The sequence below is a fragment of the Moschus berezovskii genome, chromosome 27 (assembly GCF_049115385.1).
Source record: "Moschus berezovskii isolate FMDL1 chromosome 27, NW_MosBer_1.0, whole genome shotgun sequence".
Lineage (NCBI taxonomy): Eukaryota > Metazoa > Chordata > Mammalia > Artiodactyla > Moschidae > Moschus > Moschus berezovskii.
Genome location: NC_142486.1, coordinates 42101063 through 42127377, shown reverse-complemented (window position 1 = coordinate 42127377; position 26315 = coordinate 42101063). Strand labels below are relative to the sequence as shown.

The window sequence follows — 26315 nt, the reverse complement described above, 5'->3', positions numbered from 1 at the left end:
TGGCCACCTCATGCGATGAGCTGACTCACTGGAAAAGACTCTGATGCTGGGAAGGATTGGGGGTGGGAGGAGAAGGGGGCGACAGAGAATGAGATGGCTGGATGTCATCACCGACTCGATGGACTTGAGTTTGAGTGAACTCCAGGAGTTGGTGATGGACTGGGAGGCCTGGCATGCTCTGATTCATGGGGTCACAAAGAGTCAAATACGACTGAGTGACTGAGAACTGAACTGAACGGCATTTTTCTTACAGCCAAAAGGTGGAAACAACCCTAGAGTTCACCAGTAGATAAAACAAAGTATGATCTCCATTCAATGGAATATGATTGAGCCATAAAAAGGGAAAGTACCAATATACAACATGCATGATTCAATTAAAAGATTATTTAAAAAACCCTAAAGGACCTACTGTACAGCCCAGGGAACTATATTCCACATCTTATAATAATCTGTAATGGAAAAGAATCTGAAAAAGAATATATATATATATATATATACACACACACACACACACATATATATATATATGTCGACATATACACACACACACACACACACATATATATATGTTGATCACTTGTTGTACACCTGAAACATTATGTATCAACCACACTTCAATTTAAAAAAAAAGATTATGAAAAACTGGATGAATCTCAAAACCATTACATTAAGTGACAGAAATTAGACACCAAAGGTCACATATTGTAAGATCCCTTTTACATGAAGCATACAGAACAGGTACATCACAGAAAGAGAAAGCAGACTGGTAGCTCCGGGGGCTGGGGGAGGAGAGAGCATTCGGCATAACTGATGTCCTTTTGGGACAATGAAAATAGGGTGGCAGTGATGGTTACACAACTCTGTTACCAGATGCCACCAAAATGTCACTGTAAAATGGTTAAGATGACATGTTTTATGTACATTTTACTTTAAAAAGAGGGGAAGAATGAAGTTAGACTCTTCCAGCACCCAGGAGGGGCCTGTGCTGTGCCCAGAGTGGGCTGAGGTGAGTGAAGGACGCAGTCACCGGAAATGAGTCACTGCCCCTCCACCCTTCCCTGAGCCCCTCTCCCAACTCCTCTTCCTCAGCACCTCCTTCTCCCCCTGCCCCTCTCCCGTGACCCCCACCCTTCTCCCAAGCCCCTCGCCTCCCTGATCTGCTCTTCAGTCATTTACACTCACCCTCAGTGCAAACACCACATTGAAAAGAATCATGGTGGGAGCCTCCCTCTTCGGGGACGGGTCAGTTTTGGAGACCTGCGAAAGGGGCACAGTTCTGTGAGTAAGAGCCACCACCTGCCAGGACAAGTGCTTGGAGCGATCCCACTGCAGGCAGTACGATGCTCCAGAGTACGTGGAACCAGAGGAGAACAGAGCCCGAGGCCTCTGAGAGGCACCCAGAGTCTGCACAGGCAAGTGCACACTGCACAGACAGACGGTCATGGTGGAGAAAGAAGCAGAAAAATGTTGCAACCCAAACATACGAGGCTGCCCCATCACCTCGAGTGAGCTGGCTGCCCGGAGGAGAGACGGCAGGGGCCACTGGGGCACCAACTTGCCCAGGGCCAAGCACCAAGCTGCCGACAAGCGTCGCCAGCAGGGGCAAAGGGATCCCTGGGCCACCTGTCAGGCCCGTCTCCCTCCAGCCCTGTGCCTCCAGTTCTGTGGGCAGGGTGGCGAGGGGCTGCCAAAGGCCCCCACCCCACCCACTGGCCACCAGTTGGGTAGAGCCAGTGTGGGCAGGGCGGGTGCCCCAGGGGCCATGTCCCCACCATGTCCCCTGCCCTGGCAGCTCCTCCTGTCTCAGAAGCTCTCCTCCAGACGAAAACACCTGAGGACCACACCCCAAGCCCTCACAGGATTTCTGGATCATGTGTGTGTCACATCAAAACCCTTCAGAATCCCAGGGACACCGATGTTGCTTCTGCCTGCATGCAGAGGACTGACTGGCAGTTCCGATGTGCAAATCCCCTTGGGTAACAGTGCATTCAGTCTCCAAGGAGAACACACAGAGCGAGCTCAGCACAACAGTGAGAGCTAAACTGATAATACTATTGGCTAGGATGTCACTTAATGAGCTCCAGAGAGACTCCAGATGCAAACAGCAAAAGCTCCAGGCAGGGACTCAGGGCCTACGAGGAGGTGCAGGTGGGCAAGCCCCTGACGGCTCTGCCCTCCACAGCCCCAAAGGCCATGGAGCCAGGGGCCCGTGCCTGCCTGGGAGCCCATACCTGGCCCAGCGTGTGCTGCAGCAGCGTCGGGTGCCCAACAAACCGCACGTTATCAATCTTCAGTTCAAACTTCTGGCCACACATTTCAGACTTGGTTGCCAAAATTGTTGCCAGGATGACATCTGAAAACCTTAAAATTTAAAAAGACAGTGGAGTGAAAAGAGTTAACTGAGAGCCACAGCAGCAAGCCTGCTGCCCTGGTGGGGGTGGCGCCGCCAACCAGGAAGCTTCCACCCAACAGCTGCCCTTCGGAAGCAACCCCCAGGGTCAGGGACAAAAGTCAACAGAGCTACAAGGCGAGGCGCAAGCGGTCACACAGGGCACATGTTGCCACCCTGGCCCCCGCCCAGGCAGGAGGAGAGAGGTGTCTGCCCTCAGGAAGGCTGCGGGTGCTGGCACGGCCCTGAGGAACCTTTTTAAGGCTCGGAGGCCAGGGGGGCTCCCTTCATGGGCCCAGGGGTGCAGGGCATCCCCCAAGCTCCCAGAAGCCGGCCCCTCGGTGCTGACTGAGGCCCAAGGGGATGCACGCATTGGAACCTGTGAACCGCTCTCATCCCAGGGCAGCTCCCAGGCCTCCCGCACCCTGAACACATCACCCTCCAGCTTTTATTCAGGAAAAAACATTTCAGACACATGCAACGCGCAGATCCACTGACTGCGAGGACGGAGGGACAAACAGAGCCGGAGGCCACAGAGGAGGGAGGGCTGGTTAGAGCTGGCCGTGGGCCCGGCAGGACGGCTCCTTCCCTCCTGCCCGGGGCGTCACCACAGTGGGGAGAGAGCAGGGCAGCCTTGTCTCTGAGCCCAGGCCCGGGGCCTCCGCTCTGCAGACATAGACGCCCCACATCAAACCTGGAGCCAGAGGGCAGCAAGTCCTGTGCTCACCCCACCACTGGGGAAAAGCCTCTCCATCACCCAGGAGGAAGGACAGGCTGTGCGGGGAGGGCTCCACAGGGGCCACTGAGGACACAGGCCTCCTGAGCAGCGGGGCTGATGGCAGCATCCCGGGCCTCTCCCAGGGGCCGTGCTCTGGGAGGGGGCACCTGCCACGAGAACCCTCGCCCCCGGAGAAGGAGGGCTGCACACTGTGCGCACTGCTGCTTCCACTCAGCTACGAAGCAACCAGACACCCCCGGGACTCAAGGGTCCAGGAAGGGGCCCCTGCAGTGGCGGCTGCCTGTGCGCACCCAACACCGGGACGAGTATAAATGAGACCAGCGCCGCAGGACTCCCATGGAAACCGTTGAGGCCCCGGGCGGGGTCACACCGGCGTCCAGCCTTCCTCCAGGACTGACATGGCCCTCTAGGCATGCTCAAGCGCCTGGGGCCCCCAAACAAACCAGACACAGAGGGTCTGTAAGCGCGGGCCACCGTGCCACTCGCAGTGAGGGCTGCGGTCGGCCCTTCCCGCACAGACACTGTCAGAGATATTCTGGAAACGGGGCCTGCAGCCTGGCCTCGGCTCCAGCTGTGGGGCCTACTTCCCAGGAACACTGCCCTCTAGGGAGTCAAACAGACATGGGAGACTCTTAGGTCTTTCTTCAAAACCTCTCGATGGCTCACTCTGCCCAGGAAGCCGTACCAGGGCCTGGAGACGAGAGGACGAGGGGCAGTGGAGCCTCACTGACACTACTGCCCCAGCAGCTGGCCCAGCGCCAGCGCCTCCTGCCCTATCTGAGCAAACCTGCCGCTACTCTGCCACCCCGTGACTCAGGACACCACAAGAACAGATAGGAGAACACCACCCACTGCCCAGAGACTTCACTTTTTACTGTGATATCAAAAATCTCCCCCAAAACCTCTGCTCTGCCACGAAGAGCCACAGATGGGCCTGAGCCCTGGCCTCAGCCTCCTGGCCAGGAACCTCAGTCTGCCAGGCCATGGGACGGGCCCTGAGACTCAGAGGCAAGCAAACCCCAAGGCCACCTGAGAAGCACTCTCCCCACCTGGGTCCAGACAGCAGAAGTCTGCAGAGGAGACTAACCGCAAAGTCAGGCGCTGCTTCAAGTAAAAGCCACCCCCAACCCCCAGCAGGCACTCAGGGAGACCCCTCTGCTGTCTGGCCGCTCTGCTTGTCTGGGGCAAGTCTGGCCCACACAGAAATCCACTCACCAGAGCTTAACACTACAGGTTTATAACGAGAAAAACACCTGAGTGGCTTTATACAGGAGAAGGCAATGGCACCCCACTCCAGTACTCTTGCCTGGAAAATCCCATGGACGGAGGAGCCTGGTAGGCTGCAGTCCATGGGGTCGCTAAGAGTCGGATACGACTGAGCGACTTAACTTTCACTTTTCACTTTCATGCATTGGAGAAGGAAATGGCAACCCACTCCAGTGTTCTTGCCTGGAGAATCCCAGGGACGGGGGAGCCTGGTGGGCTGCTGTCTATAGGGTTGCACAGGGTCGGACACGACTGAAGTGACTTAGCAGCAGCAGCAGGCTTTATACAGCATCTGCCAACCTAACATGCACAAAGACAGCTATGTCATGAGATGTGGGGTAATAGTCATAAATAGCAAATTGAAACAAAAAGTGTCAATATTTGTTTTTCAGGCCACAACATGCGGCTTGCAGGATCTTAATTCTCCAACCAAGGATTGAACCTGGGCCCCGGTGATGAAAGCACCAAGTCCTTACCACTGGACCATCAGGGAATTCTCACAATATTTGTTTGATGTTTCCAGAATTTACAAAAATCCTTTTCCCTTGTTTTGATGATGAAAGGCGTGGTAAATATTGATATATTTTAATAAAGTAAAATAATTGTTATAAAAACTAACCTTTCTGCAATAACTTAGAGATTCAAAAAGAAAACACATTTAGAAAGATGAACCAGTGCAGCTGGAAGTCAAACCAAGACCGTCCACTCAGACACCTGGGAACAGGGTGTGTTCTTGGGCCAGTCCAAAAACAGACGTCGGGACAGCTCGGAAGGGAGCACAACTCTGCCCTCCTCGCTCTTGGGGCACACAGGTGCACTGTGCACCTCCAAACCCAGGGGGTGCCCTGTCAGGGGCAGGAGGGCCCCCTGTACTCCTGCTTCCTAGAGAAGTGTCATATAAAGCCCACGGGGACATTTTAGTGTGTGATGAGCACAGGGCAACATCCAAGCCCGAGTGCCACAGGGGACACTCAGCCCTTGGGACAGACCTCACAGACCCCTCTGAGAGATGGAGGGGTGATGACCATGGGTCTCTCTTGGAAGGGGCAGGTGGGGGAGAAAAGAAACCCTGCTTCCACTTGCCGAACACCCTCCAAGGGGCACAGTGCCTGCCGGGAGGAGGGGGAATTTAAGAGCACTCAGTCCCAGAGGTCCCTGGGGCCAGCCAACCCTGACTGGGCGCTCAGGTTCAGAGCACCAGACAAGTCCAGGCGCAGAAAGGGCAGGGGCTGCGGGAAGCCTGGGAACTCGTAAGGCAGCGAGTCTGTGTACCCAGCAGTCCGCTCCCAGCACTGAGGAAAACCAGGAGTCCAGAATAAGCAAGGAGAAGATGGCGGGAACTGAGACAGAGGAGGGTGGAGAAGCTTTGGCCACCCTGCGGCCAGCCGCCCGCCAGCTGGAGGACTCACTCACTGCGATGGGACCAGGGCCATCAAGACCACACTGATTCTGAAACTCATCAAGAGTTACAAGATCACGATTAACACTGTGCTAAGGTCTGACAGAAGTACCACCACTTACACTAACTGCTGAGGTCAAGACTACACCACCTGCCACACAAGAGAGAACAGAACAGACTCTCCCGACATGGAAGACTGACCACACAGTCCTCCCAGGAACACTCAAACCCTCACGAGTGAACTCAGGCTGGGCAAGAAGGGGGGTCGGTTCCCAGAAGCGAGAACGAGGCCAGGACCCGATCAGAGCCCGGCAGCACACGCACGCGCTGGATGCCTGCGCGGCGCTCAGTCTTTCTGCCCAAACCACGTCAAGGAGGTCAGACAAGGCCCCACAAGCGAAAGGCCCGTGAAAACCGCACAACGCCACCAAGTATCTCAGCTTCAATTCCTGAGACCCTGTGGCCGCTGCACAGTTGACCTCCCTAACGGGAAGACAGCATCTTTTCTAAACTTGACCTTCAGGCCTTAAGAGAAAACAGACAATATCCATTTCTTCTCTCCCTACTTGCCATCACAGGTGGCCACTGAGAACCTGAAATGTGGCCAGTGCAACTGAGGAGCTCAGTTTCTACTTTTATTTGATTTCAGTCCATCTCAGCTTAAATGGCTAGCCAGTGAGGACAACCCTGGGCAGCACAGCTCTGCACCCGCACTCCTGTGAGGCCAGCCACCAGCCACACTCAGAGGGAACCGTTAGGCCTGTTAACACAGCTTCAATCTGGCAAACCAACAAGCAGGAACACACTGCTGGTTCCAGAAGAAAAAGCCCCTCTGAGAACGACAAGCAAGGAAAACAGGGAGTGAGTGTGAGGCACGTCACTGCACTGCTCTGGGGAGACATCTGAGCTGGGTGGGGGTCCCCTGGGCGCCAGGGGCAGAGCAGGAACTTGGCAGGTTCGTAAGACAAAATACAGCCAGGCCCTGGGGCGTTAACCTGCACCTCTGACAGTGTGGGGGCGCGGAGCGGCGTCACCAGGTGCTACAACGTGCTAAAACCACCAACAGAGGCATTCTTACGTTCAATGAGCATCTGCAGAGACCATCTCTCCCTAGGGAGCAAGCCTGGCTGGGATCCTGACTGACCCACAATGTCTTACTCCTGTCGCCTGGTTTCCTATCTTCATTATGCTAAATACAGAATGAATTTCCCAGAAAACATCCTCACAGTCATTTTACTGTAAGCCTCTGAAAAGTCACTGCAGCAAATAGGTCTTGCCGGCCCTTCTCCCAGACTATTCCAAGAGCTCTTTCTGAGTCTTCAGTGGGCTGAGCCTCACATCCACGGAGCTTGGAGGAAGGCAGGCAGGTAGCCAGCCCTGCTCTGGACCACCTGTGACACAGGAGGGAGCCACAACGCACTCAGTGAGTGTACAGTGCAATATGCCTTTCTATGCGCCTCACAGACAAGAGTTTGTTCCCAGGCACCACTTTAAAGGACAAGACATCCACAGGCCTCAATGTCAAGCAGAATGACCCACACGATGCCCAGCAGCCCCCACATCCCTGCCTCCTCCTGCTGCTTCCAAAACCCACCCCATTCAGAGCCAGTCGACGGTCATGCCAGAGGCCCCAACATCCTCACAGAAAAGAAGAGAAAGCATACAAGGCGATGGCAGGTGCCACATCAGAGAACTGAGGGAGATGGCGCTAACGCCTCACACGGCCAGGACGCAGGGTGGGGCCCGCAAATGCCTTCCCACGGACATAATCTCATGCAGGATTGGCAGGTCACAATCTTTTCTCCTTCATCTGGGACTGTACCACTATTTCTTAAGCTTTAAAATTAACGTAAGAAGGCACAAGTGGCCATTTTTCAAGGTTGCCACCCTGCGAGCACTTCCCAGAGAGAAGGGAGGAGCATGCCCAGAAGGAACGGGGCCTGCTTTCCTCTGGGCCCTAAGTCCACGTCACAGCAGCACTGGCTGTCAGCCCACCGTACCACCCAGACAAGCTGTGCTGCACCCAAGCACCCACATTCAACCTCTGGACACGAGCTTGAGGACAAGGGCCCAAGGACACCACCAGGGTCCCCTCCTTCAAGACGTCTCATGGGAGATAAACATCCTGCAGGGACATGACCCCATCTAGTCTCCAGCCTGTCCCACCAACCACACAGCCTAGAGCAGGGTCTTGGAACCGAATCACAAAGAAAGCCAGAGACGGGTGCCACAATCCCACGTCAGTCTGCCTAAAACACCCATCAAGTGGAGAATAGGAACGGGGCTCCTGAGGGGGGGAAATGTCTGGGTTGACAGGGGGCTGGCGCCCATGGAGAGGCTGCAGAGCCCGTACCTGGGGTCCCCATCCTGGTCTTCGGCATGCTCTCCGGCACTGTTGACAGCGTATCTGCTACGAGGCTTACCTGAGTGAAGACAAAAGGGGAGAAAAGCTAAGAAAATAGGACCCATCCACATATGGGAAGGTTGTAGAATCATTAAAAGTGATGGTTTCTGCTCTAGGATTAGAAGAATTAATACTGTTAAAATGGCCACACTACCCAAAGCAATCTACCCAGATTAATGCGGTCTCTATCAAATTACCCATGACATTTTTCACAGAACTAGAACAAACTGGAGAATCCCAGGGACGGGGAAGCCTGGTGGGCTTCCGTCTATGGGGTCACACAGAGTCGGACATGACTGAAGTGACTTAGCAGCAGCAGCAGCAGCAGCAGCAGAACAAACAATCCTAAAATTTATATGGAATCACAAGAGACTCAGAGTTGCCAACCAATCCTGAGGAGAAAGAACAGAGCCGGAAGAATAATCCTCCCAGACTTCAGATAGCACTACAAAGTTACAGTAATCAAAACAGTGTGATACTGGCACAAAAACAGCCACATGGATCACTGGAACAGAACAGAGCGCCCAGAAATAAACTCACACACCTATGGTCAATTAACATTCCACAAAGAAGGAAAGAATATACAATGGAGACGGTCTCCTCAGCAAGTGACCTTGGGAAAGCTGGACAGCCACATGCAAATGAATGAAATTAGAACACTCCCTCACACCATACATGAAAGTAAACTCAGAATGGGTTAAGGAATTAAATATAAGACACAACACCATAAAACTCCCAGAAGAGAAGATAGGGAAAGACTTCTGACACAAATTGTAGCAATATTTTCTTAGGTCAGGCTCCCAAAAGAAATAAAAGTAAAAATAAATGGAACCTAATCATTCACTGGAAGCACTGATGCTAAAGCTGAAACTGCAATACTTTGGCCACCTCATGTGACGAGTTGACTCACTGGAAAAGACTCTGATGCTAGGAAAGATTGGGGGCAGGAGGAGAAGGGGACAACAAAGAATGAGATGGCTGGATGGCATCACCGACTCGATGGACATGAGTTTGAGTGAACTCCGGGAGTTGGTGATGGACAGGGAGGTCTGGCGTGCTGTGATTCATGGGGTCGCGGAGAGTCGGACACGAATGAGCGACTGAACTGAACTGAATCAAACTCTTAAGCTTTTGCATAGCAAAGGAAACCACAAACAAAATGAAACGACAACCTACAGACTGGAAGAAAATATTTAGTGATACAAATGATGTGACCAACAAGGCTTTGTTTCCGAAGTATACAAACAGCTCATACAACTCAATATCAAAAAGCCAGTAACACAGTCAAAAATGGGCAGAAGACCTAAACAAACCTTTCTCCAAAGAAGATATGCAGATGACCAACAGGCACATGAAAAGATGTTCAACATCTCTAATTATTAGATTGGTGGTTCAGTCACTAAGTTGTGTCCAACTCTTGCAAACCCATGGACGGTAGCCCTCCAGGCTCCTCTGTTCATGGGATTTCCCAGGCAAGATTAGTGGAGTGGATTGCCATTTCCTTCTCCAGGGGATCTTCCCAACCCAGGGATCGAACCCGGGTCTCCTACATTGCAGGCAGATTCTTTACCAACTGAGCTATCAGGGAAGCCCATTTCTCTAATTATTAGAGAAATCCAAATCACAACTACAACTACACCAGTCAGAATGGCCATCATCCAAAAGTCTACAAAGAATAAATGTTACAGAGGGGCAGAGAAAAGAGGATCTTCCTACACTGTTGGTAGGAATGTAAACTGATGCGGTCACTATGGAGAATAGCGTGGAGGTTCCCTAAAAAGTTAAAAACAGAGTTACCATTTGATTCAGCAATCCCACTCCTGGGCATATACCCAGAAAAGACAAAAACTCTAATCCAAAAAGACAGATGCACTGCAGTGTTCATAGCAGCATTATTTACAATAGCCAGGAAATGGAAGCAACCTAAGTGCCCATCAACCAATGAATGGATAAAGAAGATATGGTACATATATTCAATGGAATTTTGTTGTTGTTGTTCAGTCACTAAGTCAAGTCTGACTCTTTGAGACCCCATGGACTATAGCATACCAGGATACACAGGGCTCTCCAGGCAAGAATACTGGAGTGAGCTGCCATTTTCTTTTCCAGGGACCAAACCCATGTCTCCTGCATTGGCAGGAAGATTCTTTACCACTGAGCCATCAGGAAGTCCTACAATGGAATGCCATTTTGCAGCAATATGAATGGACCTAGAGATTATCACACTAAGTAAAGTAAGTCAGAGAAAGAAAAATATTATATGATTATCACTTATATGTAGAATCTAAGAAATAATACAAATAAATTTATTTACAAAACAGAAACAGATTCACGGACATAGAAAACAAATATCATATATTAAGACAAAAACCAAAAAAACAAAAACAAACGTCATATATTAACACATATGTGGAATCAAGAAAAATGGTACAGATGAACCTATTTGCAGGGCAGGAATAGAGACACAGACATAGAGAACAGACACGTGGTCACAGTGGGGAAAGGGCAGGGTGAGACAAATTGGGAGAGTTCAGTTCAGTCGCGTCCAACTCTCTGCGACCCCATGAACCGCAGCACACCAGGTCTCCCTGTCCATCACCAACTCCCGGAGTCCACCCAAACCCATGTCTATCGAGTCAGTGATGCCATCCAACCATCTCATCCTCTGTCACCCCCTTCTCCTCCTGCCCTCAATCTTTCCCAGCATCAGGGTCTTTTCAAATGATTCAGCAATTCACATCAGGTGGCCAAAGTATTGGAGTTTCAGCTTCAACATCAGTCCTTCCAATGAACACCCAGGACTGATCTCCTTTAGGATGGACTGGTTGGATCTCCTTGCAGTCCAAGGGACTCTCAAGAATCTTCTCCAACACCACAGTTCAAAAGCATCAATTCTTTGGCACTCAACTTTATAGTCCAACTCACACATCCATACATGACCACTGGAAAAACCATAGCTTTGATTAGATGGACCTTTGCTGGCAAAGTAATGTCTGCTTTTTAATATGCTGTCCAGGTTGGTCATAACTTTCCTTCCAAGGAGTAAGCGTCTTTTAATTTCATGGCTGCAATCACCATCTGCAGTGATTTTGGAGCCCAGAAAAATAAAGTCAGCCACTATTTCCACTGTTTCTCCATCTATTTGCCATGAAGTGATCGGACCGGATGCCATGATCTTAGTTTTCTGAATGTTGAGCTTTAAGCCAACTTTTTCACTCTCCTCTTTCACTTTCATCAAGAGGCGCTTTAGTTCTTCTTCACTTTCTGCCATAAGAGTGGTGTCATCTGCATATCTGAGATTATTGATATTTCTCCCGGCAATCTTGATTCCAGCTTGTGCTTCCTCCAGCCCAGCATTCCTCGTGATGTCCTCTGCATATAAGTTAAATAAGCAGGGTGATAATATACAGCCTTGAGGTACTCCTTTTCCTATTTGGAACCAGTCTGTTGTTCCATGTCCAGTTCTAACTGTTGCTTCCTGACCTGCATACAGGCTTCTCAAGAGGCAGGTCAGGTGGTCTGGTATTCCCATCTCTTTCAGAATTTTCTGCAGTTTATTGTGATCCACACAATCAAAGGCTTTGGCATAGTCAATAAAGCAGAAATAGATGTTTTTCTGGAACTCTCTTGCTTTTTCGATGATCCAGCAGATGTTGGCAATTTGATCTCTGGTTCCTCTGTCTTTTCTCAAATTGAGAGAGTAGGACTGACAAATATATACTGATAGCTAGCTAGTGGGAAGCTGCTACACAGCACAAGGAGCTCAGCTCAGTGCTCTGTGATGACCTAGATGGGGGAGAGGGGTGGTGGAGGGGTGGAGGTCCAAGAATGATGGGACATTATATACACATAAAGCTGATCCACTTTGTTTTACTGAAGAAACTAACACATTATAAAGCAATTATACAGAATATCTTTTATAAAGACAATGAATGTTCCACAGGAAAACATAGACACTCCTTTTGTTAATAATCTTGGAGAGCAGAAGGCCCTTCTATGTAGAACAAAACTCAGAAACCACAAAATAGACTGAACACTTGACGCCATAAAAATCAAAACTTAAATGGCAAACTGGCTAAGTATGTACAGCTTTGTCACAAAGGCCTATTTTCTCCTAAATATATTAAAAGCTTCTTCAAACCAACAAAGAAAAAAAAATCAAGCAATCCAAGAGGAAATTAAGCAAAGGTTATGAGTAGGTTCTTAACTAAAAAGGAAATCCAAATGACTATCAAAACAGGAAAACATGCTCACTCTCAGTAAGAAGGCAAAAGCCCATTAAAACTACTATTGGGCAAACAAAAGCCCAGGTCCAGATGGCTTCACAGCTGAATTCTACCAAAAATTTAGAGAAGAGCTAACACCTGTTCTACTCAAAGTCTTCCAGAAAATTGCTGAGGAAGGGAAACTTCCAAACTCATTCTATGAGGCCACCATCACCCTAATCCCAAAACCTGGTAAAGATCCCACAAAAAAAGAAAACCTCAGGCCAATATCACTGATGAACATAGATGCAAAAATCATTAACAAAATTCTAGCAATCAAAATCCAACAACACATTAAGAAGATCATACATCATGACCAAGTGGGCTTTATCCCAGGAATGCAAGGATTCTTCAATATCTGCAAATCAATCAACGTACTACACCACATTAACAAACTGAAAAATAAAATTCATATGATTATCTCAATAGATGCAGAGAAAGCCTTCGACAAAATTCAACATCCATTTATGATAAAAACCCTCCAGAAAGTGGGAATAGAAGGGACATATCTCAACATAATAAAAGCTATATATGACAAACCCACAGCAAACATTATCCTCAATGGTGAAAAACTGAAAGCATTTCCCCTCAAGTCAGGAACAAGACAAGGGTGCCCACTCTCACCACTACTATTCAACATAGTTCTGGAAGCTTTGGCTACAGCAATCAGAGCAGAAAAAGACATAAAAGGAATACAAATTGGAAAAGAAGAAGTAAAACTTTCACTATTCGCTGATGACATGATCCTTTACACAGAAAACCCTAAAGACTCTACCAGAAAACTACTAGAGCTAATCAATGAATACAGTAAAGTTGCAGGATATAAAATCAACACACAGAAATCCCTTGCATTCCTATACAGTAATAATGAGAAAACAGAAAGAGAAATTAAGGAAACTATTCCATTCACTGTTGCAACGAAAAGAATTAAATACTTATTAATATATCTACCTAAGGAAACAAAAGACTTGTACATAGAAAACTATAAAACACTAGTGAAAGTAATCAAAGAGGACACTAATAGATGGAGAAATATACCGTGTTCGTGGATTGGAAGAATAAATATTGTGAAAATGAGTATACTACCTAAAGTAATTTATACATTCAATGCAATCCCTATCAAGCTACAAACGATATTTTTCACAGAGCGAGAACAAATAATCTCACAATTTGTATGGAAATACAAAAAACTTCGAATAGCCAAAGCAATCTTGAGGAAGAATGGAACTGGGGGAATTAACCTGCCGGACTTCAGGCTCTACTACAAAGCCACAGTCATCAAGACAGTATGGTACTGGCATAAAGACAGAAATATAGATCAATGGAACAAAACAGAAAGCCCAGAGATAAATCCACACACCTATGGACACCTTATCTTTGACAAAGGAGGCAAGAATATAAAATGGAGTAAAGACAGTCTCTTTAACAAGTGGTGCTGGGTAAACTGGTCTGCCACTTGTAAAAGAATAAAACTAGAACACTTCCTAACACCATACACCAAAATAAACTCAAAATTGATTAGAGAGCTAAATGTAACATCAGAACCTATAAAACTCTTAGAGGAGAACGTAGGCAAAACACTCTCCGACATAAATCACAGCAGGATCCTCCAAGACCCACCTCCCAGAATATTGGAAATAAAAGCAAAAATAAACAAATGGGACCTAATTAAAATTAAAAGCTTCTGCACAGCAAAGGAAACTATAAGCAAGGTGAAAAGACTGCCTTCAGAATGGGAGAAAATAATAGCAAATGAAACAACTGACAAAGAATTAATCTCCAAAATATACAAGCAGCTCCTGCAGCTCAATTCCAGAAAAATAAACGACCCAATCAAAAAATGGGCCAAAGAACTCAACAGACATTTCTCCAAAGAAGACATACAGATGGCTAACAAACACATGAAAAAATGCTCAACATCCCTCATAATCAGAGAAATGCAAATCAAAACCACAATGAGATACCATTTCACACCAGTCGGAATGGCTGCTATCCAAGTCTACATTCAATAACTGCTGGAGAGGGTGTGGAGAAAAGGGAACCCTCTTACACTGTTGGTGGGAATGCAAACTAGTACAGCCACTATGGAGAACAGTGTGGAGATTCCTCAAAAAACTGGAAATAGAACTGCTATATGATTTAGCAATTGCACTCCTGGGCGTACACACTGAGGAAACTAGAATTGAAAGAAACACATGTACTCCAATGTTCATTGCAGCACTGTTTATAATAGCCAGGACATGGAAGCAACCTAGATGTCCATCTGCAGATGAATGGATAAGAAAGCTTTGGTACATATACACAATGGAGTATTTTTCAGCCATCAAGAAGAATGCATCTGAATCAGTTCTAATGAGGTGGATGAAATTGGAGCCTATTATACAGAGTGAAGTAAGCCAGAAAGAAAAACATCAATACAGTACACTAACGCATAGAATTTAGAAAGATGGTAACCTTAACCCTGTATACGAGACAGCAAAAGAGACATAGGTGTATAGAACAGTCTTTGGGACTCTGTGGGAGAGGGTGAAGGTGGGATGATTTGGGAGAATGGCATTGTAGTATGTATATTATCATATGTGAAATGAATCACCAGTCCAGGTTCGACGCATGATACAGGATGCTTGGGGCTGGTGCACAGGGATGACCTGGAGGGAGGATATGGGGAAGAGGGAGGTGGGAGGGGGGTTCAAGAAGGGGAACACATGTACACCCGGGGCAGATTCATGTCAATGTACGGCAAAATCAACCAATATATTAATGTAAAGTAATTTGCCTCCAATTAAAAAAAAATTGGGAAAAAAAACCGCTATTGGATAAAAGTTTTCACCTATCTCAGGAACAAACATAGAAAAATCTGATCTATTAAAAATACATGGCTCAACACAACAATGTAAAGCAATTTTCCTCCAAATAAATAAATTTTTAAAAATATATGACTCACTATTAACCCTTGGATCCAAACATTTCATTTCTGGGAATTGATCATATATTCTGCAGAATAAAAAACATACATAAAAGACATTCACACTGCTAGCAAAAGACTGGAAACAACTTAAATGTCCATCAACAGAGGACTGGATAAATAAACCACAGTAAGTCCTTCTTATGATTCTGACCACAGTTTTGAATCTATATCCAAGATGTAAAGTGAAAATGAAAACAGGGCAGAAGTGTCAACAGTGTGTTCACTTGTGCTTAGAAAATAATGTACCTATATGCTTGCATTTACACATAAGATTCTAGAAAGATGCACAGGAAAATGGTAACAGCATCTGACCCTACAAGGGATGTGGGTGGCTGGGGGGTCAATGAGAAGAAAGAACCATCTTTTCATAATCTAAACCCCTCTGGGCCTTTAAAACTTTTTTCCATGTTAACAAATTTAAAAATCATTTTTTTAAATTAGATTAATTATAAATTGAACATCCACAATAGTGAAAAACCGCAAGTAACCTAAGTGTCCATCCGCAAGGAAAGAGTATGTTCCTACCAGGCAGCTGTGCGCTACACCAAGAGGGAGGTGATCTGTCTGCTAGGCAGGAAAAGGCTTCTAGACAGACGGTTCAATGGGGAAAAAAAGCGACTGAGAACATCCTATGTGTGGGAGGGGGAAGAAACCCAAAGAAATAAACTATTTTTCTGTGGATACATATTTGGTGTCTATGTTCAAGAGGAACGCTTTTCAAAATGGAAAGTGGTTAACGGGGGAGGAGCAGCAGAACTAAGGGGAAGTGGCCAAAGAAAACTCCGATGTCCCTGCATTTCGTAACTTCATCCTAGCTGAGTACATTCACATTGTGCCTTTATCCCAGGTAAAAGGCTAGAGAAAGATGAAACGTTAGCAACAGTGATCTGACGTGTTTAAACTATGAGTCATTCTCTTCCTGCTCCTTTTTACTTTTCTATACTTCCCCAGCACTCTGTGATGAGAAGGCACCGCCAGTACGGACACAACACGGTAACCGGCTTCCCCGCTCACAGCAAGGGAGGCGGCGCCCGGCGCCCACTTACTCGTCTGGGACGCCGGGTGCTCCTGGCTCCTCTGGAAAGGGTACCTGAACAGCAGCTTATTGCCCCGGCTCCCCGAGCTCACCAGAATCACGCTGATGGGGCTGGTGTTGTCCCCCATCCTGCCGGGCGCCCGGGGAGGGGTCGGCCCGGGGCCTGGTTGGGGGCCCCCCGAGGACGTCGGGAGGGGGAGGGGCCGGGACCCGGGACCCAGGACCAGCGCCCTGAGAAGGACGGGCCGTGGACGGGGCGGAGGCAGCTCTGAGGTGGACGGATTGGGGGCGAGGAGCGAGGGGAGGGTGGGGCTCTGAGGAGGAGCGGCCCGGGGGGGAGCTGAGGACCCGGGACCCAGGGCCGTGTGGAGGACCGGCTGGAGGCGGGGGCCGAGCGGCGCCAGGCCCACCGAGCCCGCAGCCCGTCCCGCACCCCACACTCCACCTATCGCAGCCCGAGAGGCTCGCGAGACTTCGCGACAACATGAGGCGAACTTGGCGGAAGCACCCTGTACGCAGACCCGCAACGTCTGCTCAGACGCAAGCTGCCGTCTGCGCAGGCGCGACGCAGCTCTGGACGCTGGGCTTACGCGCATGCCTGCGACTGCCCGCTTCTAGCTAAGGGAGCCGGCGGGAATGCAAATAGGAAGCTGGCCGACTTAGTCTTCTGGCTCAAAGGATGTCTCTAAATGTGCCTTTGTTATAAAAGTTATTAAAGTACCCATGGAGTGGGGGAGAATGTTTGCAAGTCATATATTTGATGAGGGAATTGTATCCAGAATATATTTTTTAAAAACGCTCATAACTCAACAGGAAAAACACAAGTGACCCCCTAAAAAGTGGGCTGCTGCTGCTAAGTCACTTCAGTCGTGTCCGACTCTGTGTGACCCCATAGACGGAAGCCCACCAGGCTCCCCCATCCCTGGGATTCTCCAGGCAAGAACACTGGAGTGGGCAGAAGACGTGAATAGATAGTTCTCTGACGAATATAGACAAGGAACGTGGAAACACGTGAAAAAAATGCTCAAACATCACTAGTTAGAGAACTGTAAATCAAAACTGGTGAGGGACAGGGAGGCCTTTCATGCTGCAGTCCGTGGGGTCCCAAAGAGTCCGACACAACTGGGTGACTGAACAACAGCAACAAATGAAAACTAAAAAGAGACGACGTAGCACACCCACTAGGATGGCTATACTTGAAAAAAATAGTGAGCAGATGGTGAAATCGGAATCTTTAGACACCACAGCTGAGGGGATGGGGGTTCCTTTGGGGTGATGAAATGTTCTAAAATTGTGGTAGCTGCATGACTCTCTGAACATAATAAAACCCACTCAACTGCACACTTTGAATGGGTGGAATGTATGATATGTGAATTCTATCTCACAAAGCAGCTGCTTTTAAAAAGTAAAAAAGCACTCCACCCACCCCACCCCTGTGGTCCCAGGAGGTTACTGTGGTGGACAGTCTACTGCGAACGTTTTCAAATCTTTTCAAGCACATCAGATGGATGGGAAAGTAATCAATGGGCTAAAGAAGGAGCATTTTCTTTTACTTATCTAGTTGTGTGTGTTGGGTCCTAGTTGCTGCATGCACAACCTTCACTGCATCAGGCAAGATCTCCCCTTGTGGCGCATGGACTCTTCAGTCCTGGCAGGTGAGCTCAGCAGTTGCTGCATGCAAGCTTTGTTGCTCCAAGGCATGTGGAATCTCAGTTCCCTGACCAGGAATTGAACCCAAGTCCCTTGCATTGCACGGCAGATTCCTAACCACTGGACTACCAGGGAAGTTCCAGGAATGAGCATTTTCATTGCCAAAGTAACCTCTTTCACTGAGGGTAACACAGATGTGTATTTTGCAGAACATATTCACGGGTTGAATCTCCCAGGGTAATGGGTACGTATCTCTGAACTGTCTCACATGTTCCCCGCAAACATATTGCCCTGCCCAGCACTGCGTAGCATTGACTTTTTTTATCCCCCCCAAAAAAATGTCAAAAAAGGAAAATAATGTCTCATGTTGCATTTTTGTATAACTGAGGAACAGAATTACCTGTATTGCTTGATTATTTGCCAGAGCCTAAGAAGTGCCTTTATGTTTCCTTTTGTGCTGTTTGTCCTTTTTAAAAAAATTCTTACTTATTTATATTTGTGGCTGCAGTTGGATCTTCACTATCGTGTGCAGGCTTTTCTCTAGCTGCGGCATGTGGGCGTCTCATTGCGGGGGCTTCTCTTGTCGCAGAGCACGGGCTCTAGGATGCATGGGCTTCAGTAGTTGTGGCCCAAGGACTCGAGAGCGCAGATGCAGTCAATGCAGTACACGGGGTTAGCTGCTCTGCATCATCTGGGACCAGGGATCAAACTGGTGTCCCCTCCATTGCAAGGTGGATTCTTAACCACTGGACCACTGGGGAAGCCCCTGTTTGTCCTTTGTTATGGGATCTTTCTTTGGTGAAATACTTTTATATCCATGGCCTAAAAAATGCTATAGATATTACGGATAAGGAAAGAGACATTTCTTCCATATAGGGCCTCATGTTCTATGTAAAATAAGGGTAATAACACACATGGGGCTTCCCTCGTAGTTCAGTAGGTAAATAATCTGTCCACAGTGCAGAAAACCAGGTTCTATCCCTGGGTCAGGAAGATCCTCTGGAGAAGGAAATGGCTACCCACTTCAATATTCTTGCCTGGAGAATCCCATGGACAGAAGACCCTGATAGGCTACAGTCCGTGGGGTTGCAAGAGTCAGACACAATTTAGTGACTAAACCACCAGCACAGCTAACCTCTGTTACAGATTCTGCCAGCCCTTTATCCAGTCAGGAACACACTGATTTTAATAATATTGTATTTATTTGACTGTGTCCAGTCTTAGTTGCAGCACGCAGGACCTTCACTGCAGTGCCTGGACTCCTGTGGGTGCAGCACACGGGCCATGTTACTCCGCAGCAGGATCAAATCTGTGTCCCCGCATCGCAAGGCAGATCCTTAACCACTGGGCCACCAGGGAAGTCCCTGGAATACACTGACTTTATGTATCATCAAAAGGTTTCTGAGTTCTCCCCCAGTTCCCATGAATGTCCTCGGACTGGAAACAAGGACACAGGAGCAGGAGGTGAGGCTGGGAGAGCTGTATGGATGGGGCCTCCCTGCCGGACGTTGGGAATCTGCAGGCACACAGACGTGCAAGCCAGGACTCCGGCTCAGGTCTCCTTCCTCTGACTTCCCTGGACATGCTGTTGCCCGACTGGATGGGCCTATGACCCCAGAACTGGCTGAGCTTGGGCTGCAGGAAGGCCCAAAAGTGGAAAGCCACCATTCCTATATTACCCTCTCATGCTAGGAACCTTCCCCAGAGCATTCATTGTGTATTTTCTGGCTGTGTGGCTCATGACTTTTCACTGTAACAAGCACTGCAGTCCGTGACTGGTGAAGGGAGCTCACCAGGACACCTCCCTTCCCGAGGCTCAGATGCCGCACTGTCTCGGGCTGGACTGAAGGGAGTGGGGGTCTGAATTCCACAGCCCCCTCCCTAATGGCACCTCAGTGTCTGTGTCCGTCTGTCTCCCTGGGCTGTTAGGGAAACCAGGGCTCATGGTCACTTCCTGGGTCGTCCAGACAGCTGCCGGCCACAGAGGGACCGAAGCTAGGTGGACCCACTTTGGGCTCTGGTTCCCCGACAGGAACTTCAATGGGAACTAACAGCCTCCTGGGCAGTGTCGTGCCCGGGCTCGGCCTCTGCTCACTGCAGGTTGTGTCCTCAGACAGTTTCCTGCCAGCGCCCCACATCTCCAGGTCCTCATTTTCTTTGTCTTTTCCGAGGAGAAGCCATCCCTTGTAGCTTGTGGGACCTCAGTTTCCTAACCAGGGACTGAACCTGAGCCACAGCAGTGAAAGCACTAAATCCTAACCCAGGGCAGGGCCAGGAGGCTCCTTGGACGGCTAGGCCTTATCGGTCCTGCCACTCGGTCTGGCCCCGATAAGAGCCACCATCGACGGTGGAGTGCCAGGCGGGGCTCACGGACCCTATCTCAGACCAACGTGATATCTCCACCATCCCCACCGCAGGGTATCTGCCCAGGAAAATTATTCATCTACCACAAGAACAATAATCTTGAACTCACACTGCTGTGTGCCAGGGTCACACGGCAGCAGCTCATCCGTCCTAAATGTGAGGTGGAGGACCTTCTCGAGGTTAATACAGTGAAACCAGGGCTCACAAGGGAGCACATCCTGCCCAGGGTCAGCAGGGTTTGCTCTTGGTTGGGGGAGGCAGGGAGGAAGCATTTGCAGACCCCTGTCTCAAACTTCTGCTGAGACCACGGCCCCTCTGAGCTCAGCCCCAGTACACAAGCTCAGAACAAGCCTGGCACTTGGAATTTGGCCCAGAGGCCAGCAGGTCTCAGCGCCCTGAGGCCCTGCATAGGCCCAGAACCTCTTGTTTCAGGTGGGAGAGCAAGGCCCAGAGACAGAAGGCCTTGCACACAACAAACCTCGGTCTCCTCTGCCCACTGGGGCTGCTCCTCCTCCATGGAAAGTGTGAACATGTAACCTTCCCGAGCCTGTGTTTCCTTATGTCAAAACATGTTGTCTTGAAAAATAAAACTTCTCTCACAGAGCTGTGAGGGGCAAACACCCGACATGAGAATACCCAGTCCACACCGTGCCCCGGACTTGGAGAACACTTGGTTCACACCAACCAGAGCCAGTCCGCAGACCTCACCTTCTCCACACAAAAGCAATCCAAGGTGGACTGTGGCCAGCTCGAAGGACCAGACAGCAAAGTTCTTAGAAAAGTAATGTAGAAGGTTCACTTCACCTCAGCCTTCAGCATAATGCTTATTCCACTTCTTAAAAATTTGAGGGAAAATTTGCATAACACAAAAGTAACCATTTGAAAGTGAAGTTAATTTCGCGGCATTTCATATATTCATAACAAGTGCAACCAGGATCACTAACTAGTTACAGAATACTTTCATCATCCCATCCTCCCCATCCCCGCCCCCAGCCCTTGGCACACACTCATGCACTTTCTGTCTCTGGGTCTGCCTGTTATAGACACTTCATATAAGAGGAGTCACACAGTATATGGCTTTTCATGTCTAGCTCCTTCACTTAGCATAATATTCTCAAGGTTCATCCATGTTCTGTCAGTGCTTCATCTTTACGTTGTTTTCAGTCACTCGGTTGCATCTGACTCTTTGCGGCCCCATGGACTGCAGCACGCCAGGCTTCCCTGTCCTTCACCATCTCCCAGAGTTCGCTCAAACTCATGTCCATTGAGTCGGTGATGCCACCCAAACATCTCATCCTCTATTGTCCTTTTCTCCTGCCCTAAATCTTTCTCAGCTTCATGTTCATGTTTGTTTAGTAAATATCTCACTGTGGAAATACCATCATTTGTTGATCCATTCATCCATGGATGGACATTTATGTTGCTTCCCATTTTGACTGTTACATATAGAAAGGTACATTTTTAAACTGAATTTTTAAAAATCACTTAATTTGACTGCATTAAAATTATAAATTTCTGCTCAACCAAAAACAGCAGTAAGAGCATGCAGGCAAAGTACAGACCTGGGGGAGATACAACATATGAAACTGACAAAGAATTTACATCCAGAATACTTTTATAAGTATTCAGTTCAGTTCAGTCGCTCAGTCATGTCCAACTCTTTGCGACCCCATGAACCGCAACACACCAGGCCTCCCTGTCCATTAGTAGTTTTAAAAATTAATTATTTATTTATGGCTGCGCTGGGTCTGCGTTGCTGCACGCCGACTTTCTCTAGTTGTGGCAAGCGGGGGCTACTCTCTAGTTGCAACACACAAGCTTCTCACTGCAGTGGCTTCTCTTGTTGCCAAGCACGGCCTCCAGGCGTGCTGGCTCAGTAGTTGCAGTGTACCAAGTCAGGTTCAGCTGCGCCTCGGCGGAGTGTGGGATCGTCCCAGACCAGGGATCATACCATAGCTCCTGCATTGGCAGGTGAGTTCCTAACCATGGGACCACCAGGGAAGTCCCTACCTAGAATCTCTCTAAATTTCCTATAAATCAGTAAGACTGGCAACACAGTAGAAAAATGGCCATGACTTGGAAACTTCAACAAAAAAAGGAAATGCAAATGCAATGCGAAGGACAACTATGTGAACAGGGACCCAGCTCAGCAGTGTCAGGAAAGTGCAAATTAAGACCACGTGAGAAGCTAGTATACACCCAGCAGAAAAGCTGAACCGTGAGACCCCGCCTCCAACCGGGACCCACCATGACAAACTTTTAGAAGGGTGTGGAGCAAGAGGAACTCGCACATCACTAGCTGAGTGCCAGGCAATACAACTGCTCCAGAAAACATCTGCCATTGACTGCTGAAGCCGAGAACTCCATGCCCTGGACCCAGCAGCCTCCATCCTGCGGATATACCCAACAGAATGTTCACTGCAGCGTCGCATACAACAGCCAAGAACTAAACAGCCCAAATGTCCATCCCTGTTACCCTGGGTAACTTGTGATATGTCCCTACCAGGAAACACAACACGGCAACGACAATCAATGTCCACAGCACCTCGGGCATGTCACAAATGTGGGTGACAGGAGATGACCCACTGCACTGCTTCACGGACCTGAAAGCCAAAGGCAGGCAACATGAACTAACGTGCCTAAGGACACACAGTAGTAGTAGTGTGAGTTGCTCAGTCGTGTCCAGCTCTTTGTGACCCCATGGACTGTAGCCCACCAAGGTTCTATGTCCATGGGATTCTCCAGGAAAGAATACTGGAGTGAGTAGCCATTTCCTTCTCCAGGGGATCTTCCCAACCTCGGGATAGAACCCAGGTCTCCTGCATCACAGGCAGATTCTTTACCATCTGAGCTACAGGGAAGTCCAAGGATACATAAGTGTGTAGTAAAAGCTTACTGTAAAGCAAGAAAGTAGGTTGGGGTCACCTTTGGGAAGGACTGGAATGCTCAGTATGTGCCTTATAATATTTCATCATGCTGAGACGTAATCTTGTGCTATATTTTACAATGAAAAAAGTAAAAGAAAAAGGACGCCTGCCCACACCAATGTTTTGCAGGCCTTGGAAGTTTCAGAATTAAAGTGCTTCCTGTGACTCTCTGTCCTGTGAAAGCCAAGGATGGGGGAGGTGCTGCCAGGAGGGGAGTGAGGACCAGCCCCACGGCAGGAGGCCTGGAGTCCACACTCCTCACCCCCCTACACTGACTCCTGGCCAAGACCCCAGACGCTGTAGCTGGGGGCCTTGTCCAAGGCACATCGCTCACTGAGGCCCCGCTGTGCCTCCCCTACCTTATCCAGCAGGTCAGCTCCACCCTCACCCAGGACCTCCAGACTCCCTCCTTCTGCCTGAACTTCCACGTGTTCCTCAGCCCTCTCTGTCTCCCTGACATAGTCTGTTTTCTCTGCCAGTCTGTCCATCTGTCTCTGTCTGTCTCCCTTCCTTCTCTTCTTCCTGGGGAGCTGAAGCCTCAGGATCAGACTCGCACACCCTGACCGCAGGCCTGGATGTGGGCGGTGGCCCTGGAGTCTCCTGAACCAGGGGTGAGCAGCAAAGGCTGGGCTCATCAGTTCTGGGGTGAGCCCAGAGAGGTGAAGTCACACACACTGTGAACACCTGGGCCCAGAGGCAGAGGCAGCAGCACGGTCAGGAGAGGGGACCACGCGCACAAGGCCAGCGGAGGGTGGGCACACCCTGGGAGAGGGAGACCCTGTCACATGAGAAGAGGGCACAGCTGTGAAACATAAGGGGAGACCTGGAAGGGGCTTCCAGGAAGACAGACTCGGCCTCCAGGCCACAGACAGGCACTGACAGCCCGGGGAGATCCCCACCCTCTCTGCTCTGCAGCAGGGAGGCACCACGGGAGGCAGCACCCGCCCTCAGACCTCCACAGTCTCATCAGCCCTGTCTCAGGCGGAGAAGAAGCAAGCCTCATAGCACAGTAACACGCCAAGCACAGAAGGTGCTCTTGTTTATTCTTGCACACATGTTTTCCAATCAAAGGGCTTGTCTGAGTCTCACAATTTCCTCTAAGAATAGTTTAGCAAAATATCTGTGATCAGAACTCTCCACACTTGATCTTAGCCAAAAGGCTGAGAAGTGATTGATCAGAACTCTCCACGCAGGAAACGTTTACGTCCATTCTGAAAACCTCACAGGCTTTTGTGCAAGTAACTCTTTGACTAACTCTGAAATTCAAAAAGCAGAGACATTACTTAGCCAACAAAGGTCTGTCTAGTCAAAGCTATGGTTTTTCCAGTGGTCAAGTATGGATGTGACAGTTGGGCCATAAAGAAAGCTGAGTGCTGAAGGATTCATGCTTTCGACTGTGGCACTGGAGACTCTTGAAAATCCCTTGGACTGCAAGGAGATCAAACCAGTCAATCCTAAAGGAAATCAACCCTGAATATTCATTGGAAGGACTGATGCTGAAGCAGAAACTCCAATACTTTCACCACTTGATGTGAACAGCCTACTCACTGGAAAAGACCCTGATTCTGGGAAAGATTGAGGGCAGGAGGAGAAGGGGACGACAGAGGATGAAGTGGTCGGATGGCATCACCGACTCGATGGACATGAGTTTGAGTAAGCTCCGGAAGATAATGAAGGACATGGAAGGTCCATGGGTTCACAAAGAGTCAGACACAACTGAGCAATTGAACAACAAACAAAAATTCACATGGAAAGGCAAAGGAACCAGAGTCACCAAAATCGTTTTGGAAAAGAAGAATAATGATGGAGGAATGACATCACCCAATCTTTTAACACCTTAATTGAGATAAAATTCACATACCATACATCCCGCCATTTTAAGTGTGCAATTTGGGACTTCCCTGGTGATCCAGTGGTTAAGACTCTGCACTTTCACTGCAGCAGGCACAGGTGTGATCCCTGATCAAGGAACTAAGATCCCAAATACCATGCTGTGCAGACCAAAAAAAAAAGAAAAAAATTGAATGTCCAATTCAGTGGGGCTTTTTATATTCAGAGAGTTATGTGACCATCCACAATTTTAGAAACTTTTCATTTCCTCAAAAGAAACCCCAGCCCCATTAACAGTCACAGACCCCAACTCCCCTGGCTCCAGACAACCTAATCTACTTTCATCTTTTTTAAATTTTATTAATTTATTTTTGGCTGTGCTGAGCCTTCACTGCTGCACGCAGGCTTTCTCCAGTTGCAGCAAGCAGGAGCTACTCTCCAGTTGTGGTACATGGGCCTCTCGTGTGCTGGCTTCCTCTGCAGCACAGGCTCTAGGCAGGTGGGCTTCAGCAGTCACAACTCTCAGGCTCAAGAGTGTTAGGCTCAGTGGTTGTGGTGCACGGGCTTAGTTGCCCCTCAGCACGTGGAATCTTCCCGGACCAGGGATTGAACCTATGTCCCTTGCATTGGCAGGAGCATTCTTAACCACTGGACAAGTTAACCACTTAGGCAAGTTCCCTAATCTACTATCTGTCTCTAAGGACTTGCCTGTTCTTGACATTTATGTAAACAGAATCGTACAATATGAATTTTTCAAGATTCACTCGTGTATCAGTACTTTCTTCTTTTTTATGACTGGATACTACTCCGCTGTCTAGATTATATACCATATTTGATTCACCTATTCATCACCTGAAGGACATTTGGGTTGTCTGCACTTTTTGGCTGTTATGAATAGTGGTGCTGCGATCACAGTTCAAGTTTTCAAACGGATGTATGTTATTGGGTGTGTGCTATGGAATAGGATTGCTGAGTCATGTGGGGACTCTGTTTAACCTTTTCAGGAACTGCCAGGCTGTCTTCCATAGTGGCTGCACCATTTTACATTCCCATCAGCAGTCTAAAGATTCTAATTTCT

General features: G+C 48.6%; 1 protein-coding gene across 6 annotated transcripts in view; it reads right to left on the bottom strand.

Annotated features, from left to right (window-relative positions):
- NPRL3 (NPR3 like, GATOR1 complex subunit) overlaps window positions 1-16946 on the bottom strand; it is a 39000-nt gene extending 22054 nt beyond the window's left edge. For 2 of the 6 annotated variants that reach the window (XM_088833256.1, XM_088833260.1), the window contains exons 1-4: window positions 16477-16946; window positions 8147-8216; window positions 2232-2361; window positions 1183-1257 (exon numbers count right to left, since the gene is read on the bottom strand). In XM_088833256.1, coding sequence (XP_088689382.1) covers window positions 1183-1257; window positions 2232-2361; window positions 8147-8216; window positions 16477-16594 — 393 coding nt within the window. In that variant the 5' untranslated portion in view covers window positions 16595-16946. The remainder of the gene's footprint in view (window positions 1-1182; window positions 1258-2231; window positions 2362-8146; window positions 8217-16476) is intronic. The other 4 variants (XM_088833257.1, XM_088833258.1, XM_088833261.1 and 1 more) reach the window with 3 other exon arrangements.
- Between the last annotated feature and the right edge of the window lie 9369 nt (window positions 16947-26315).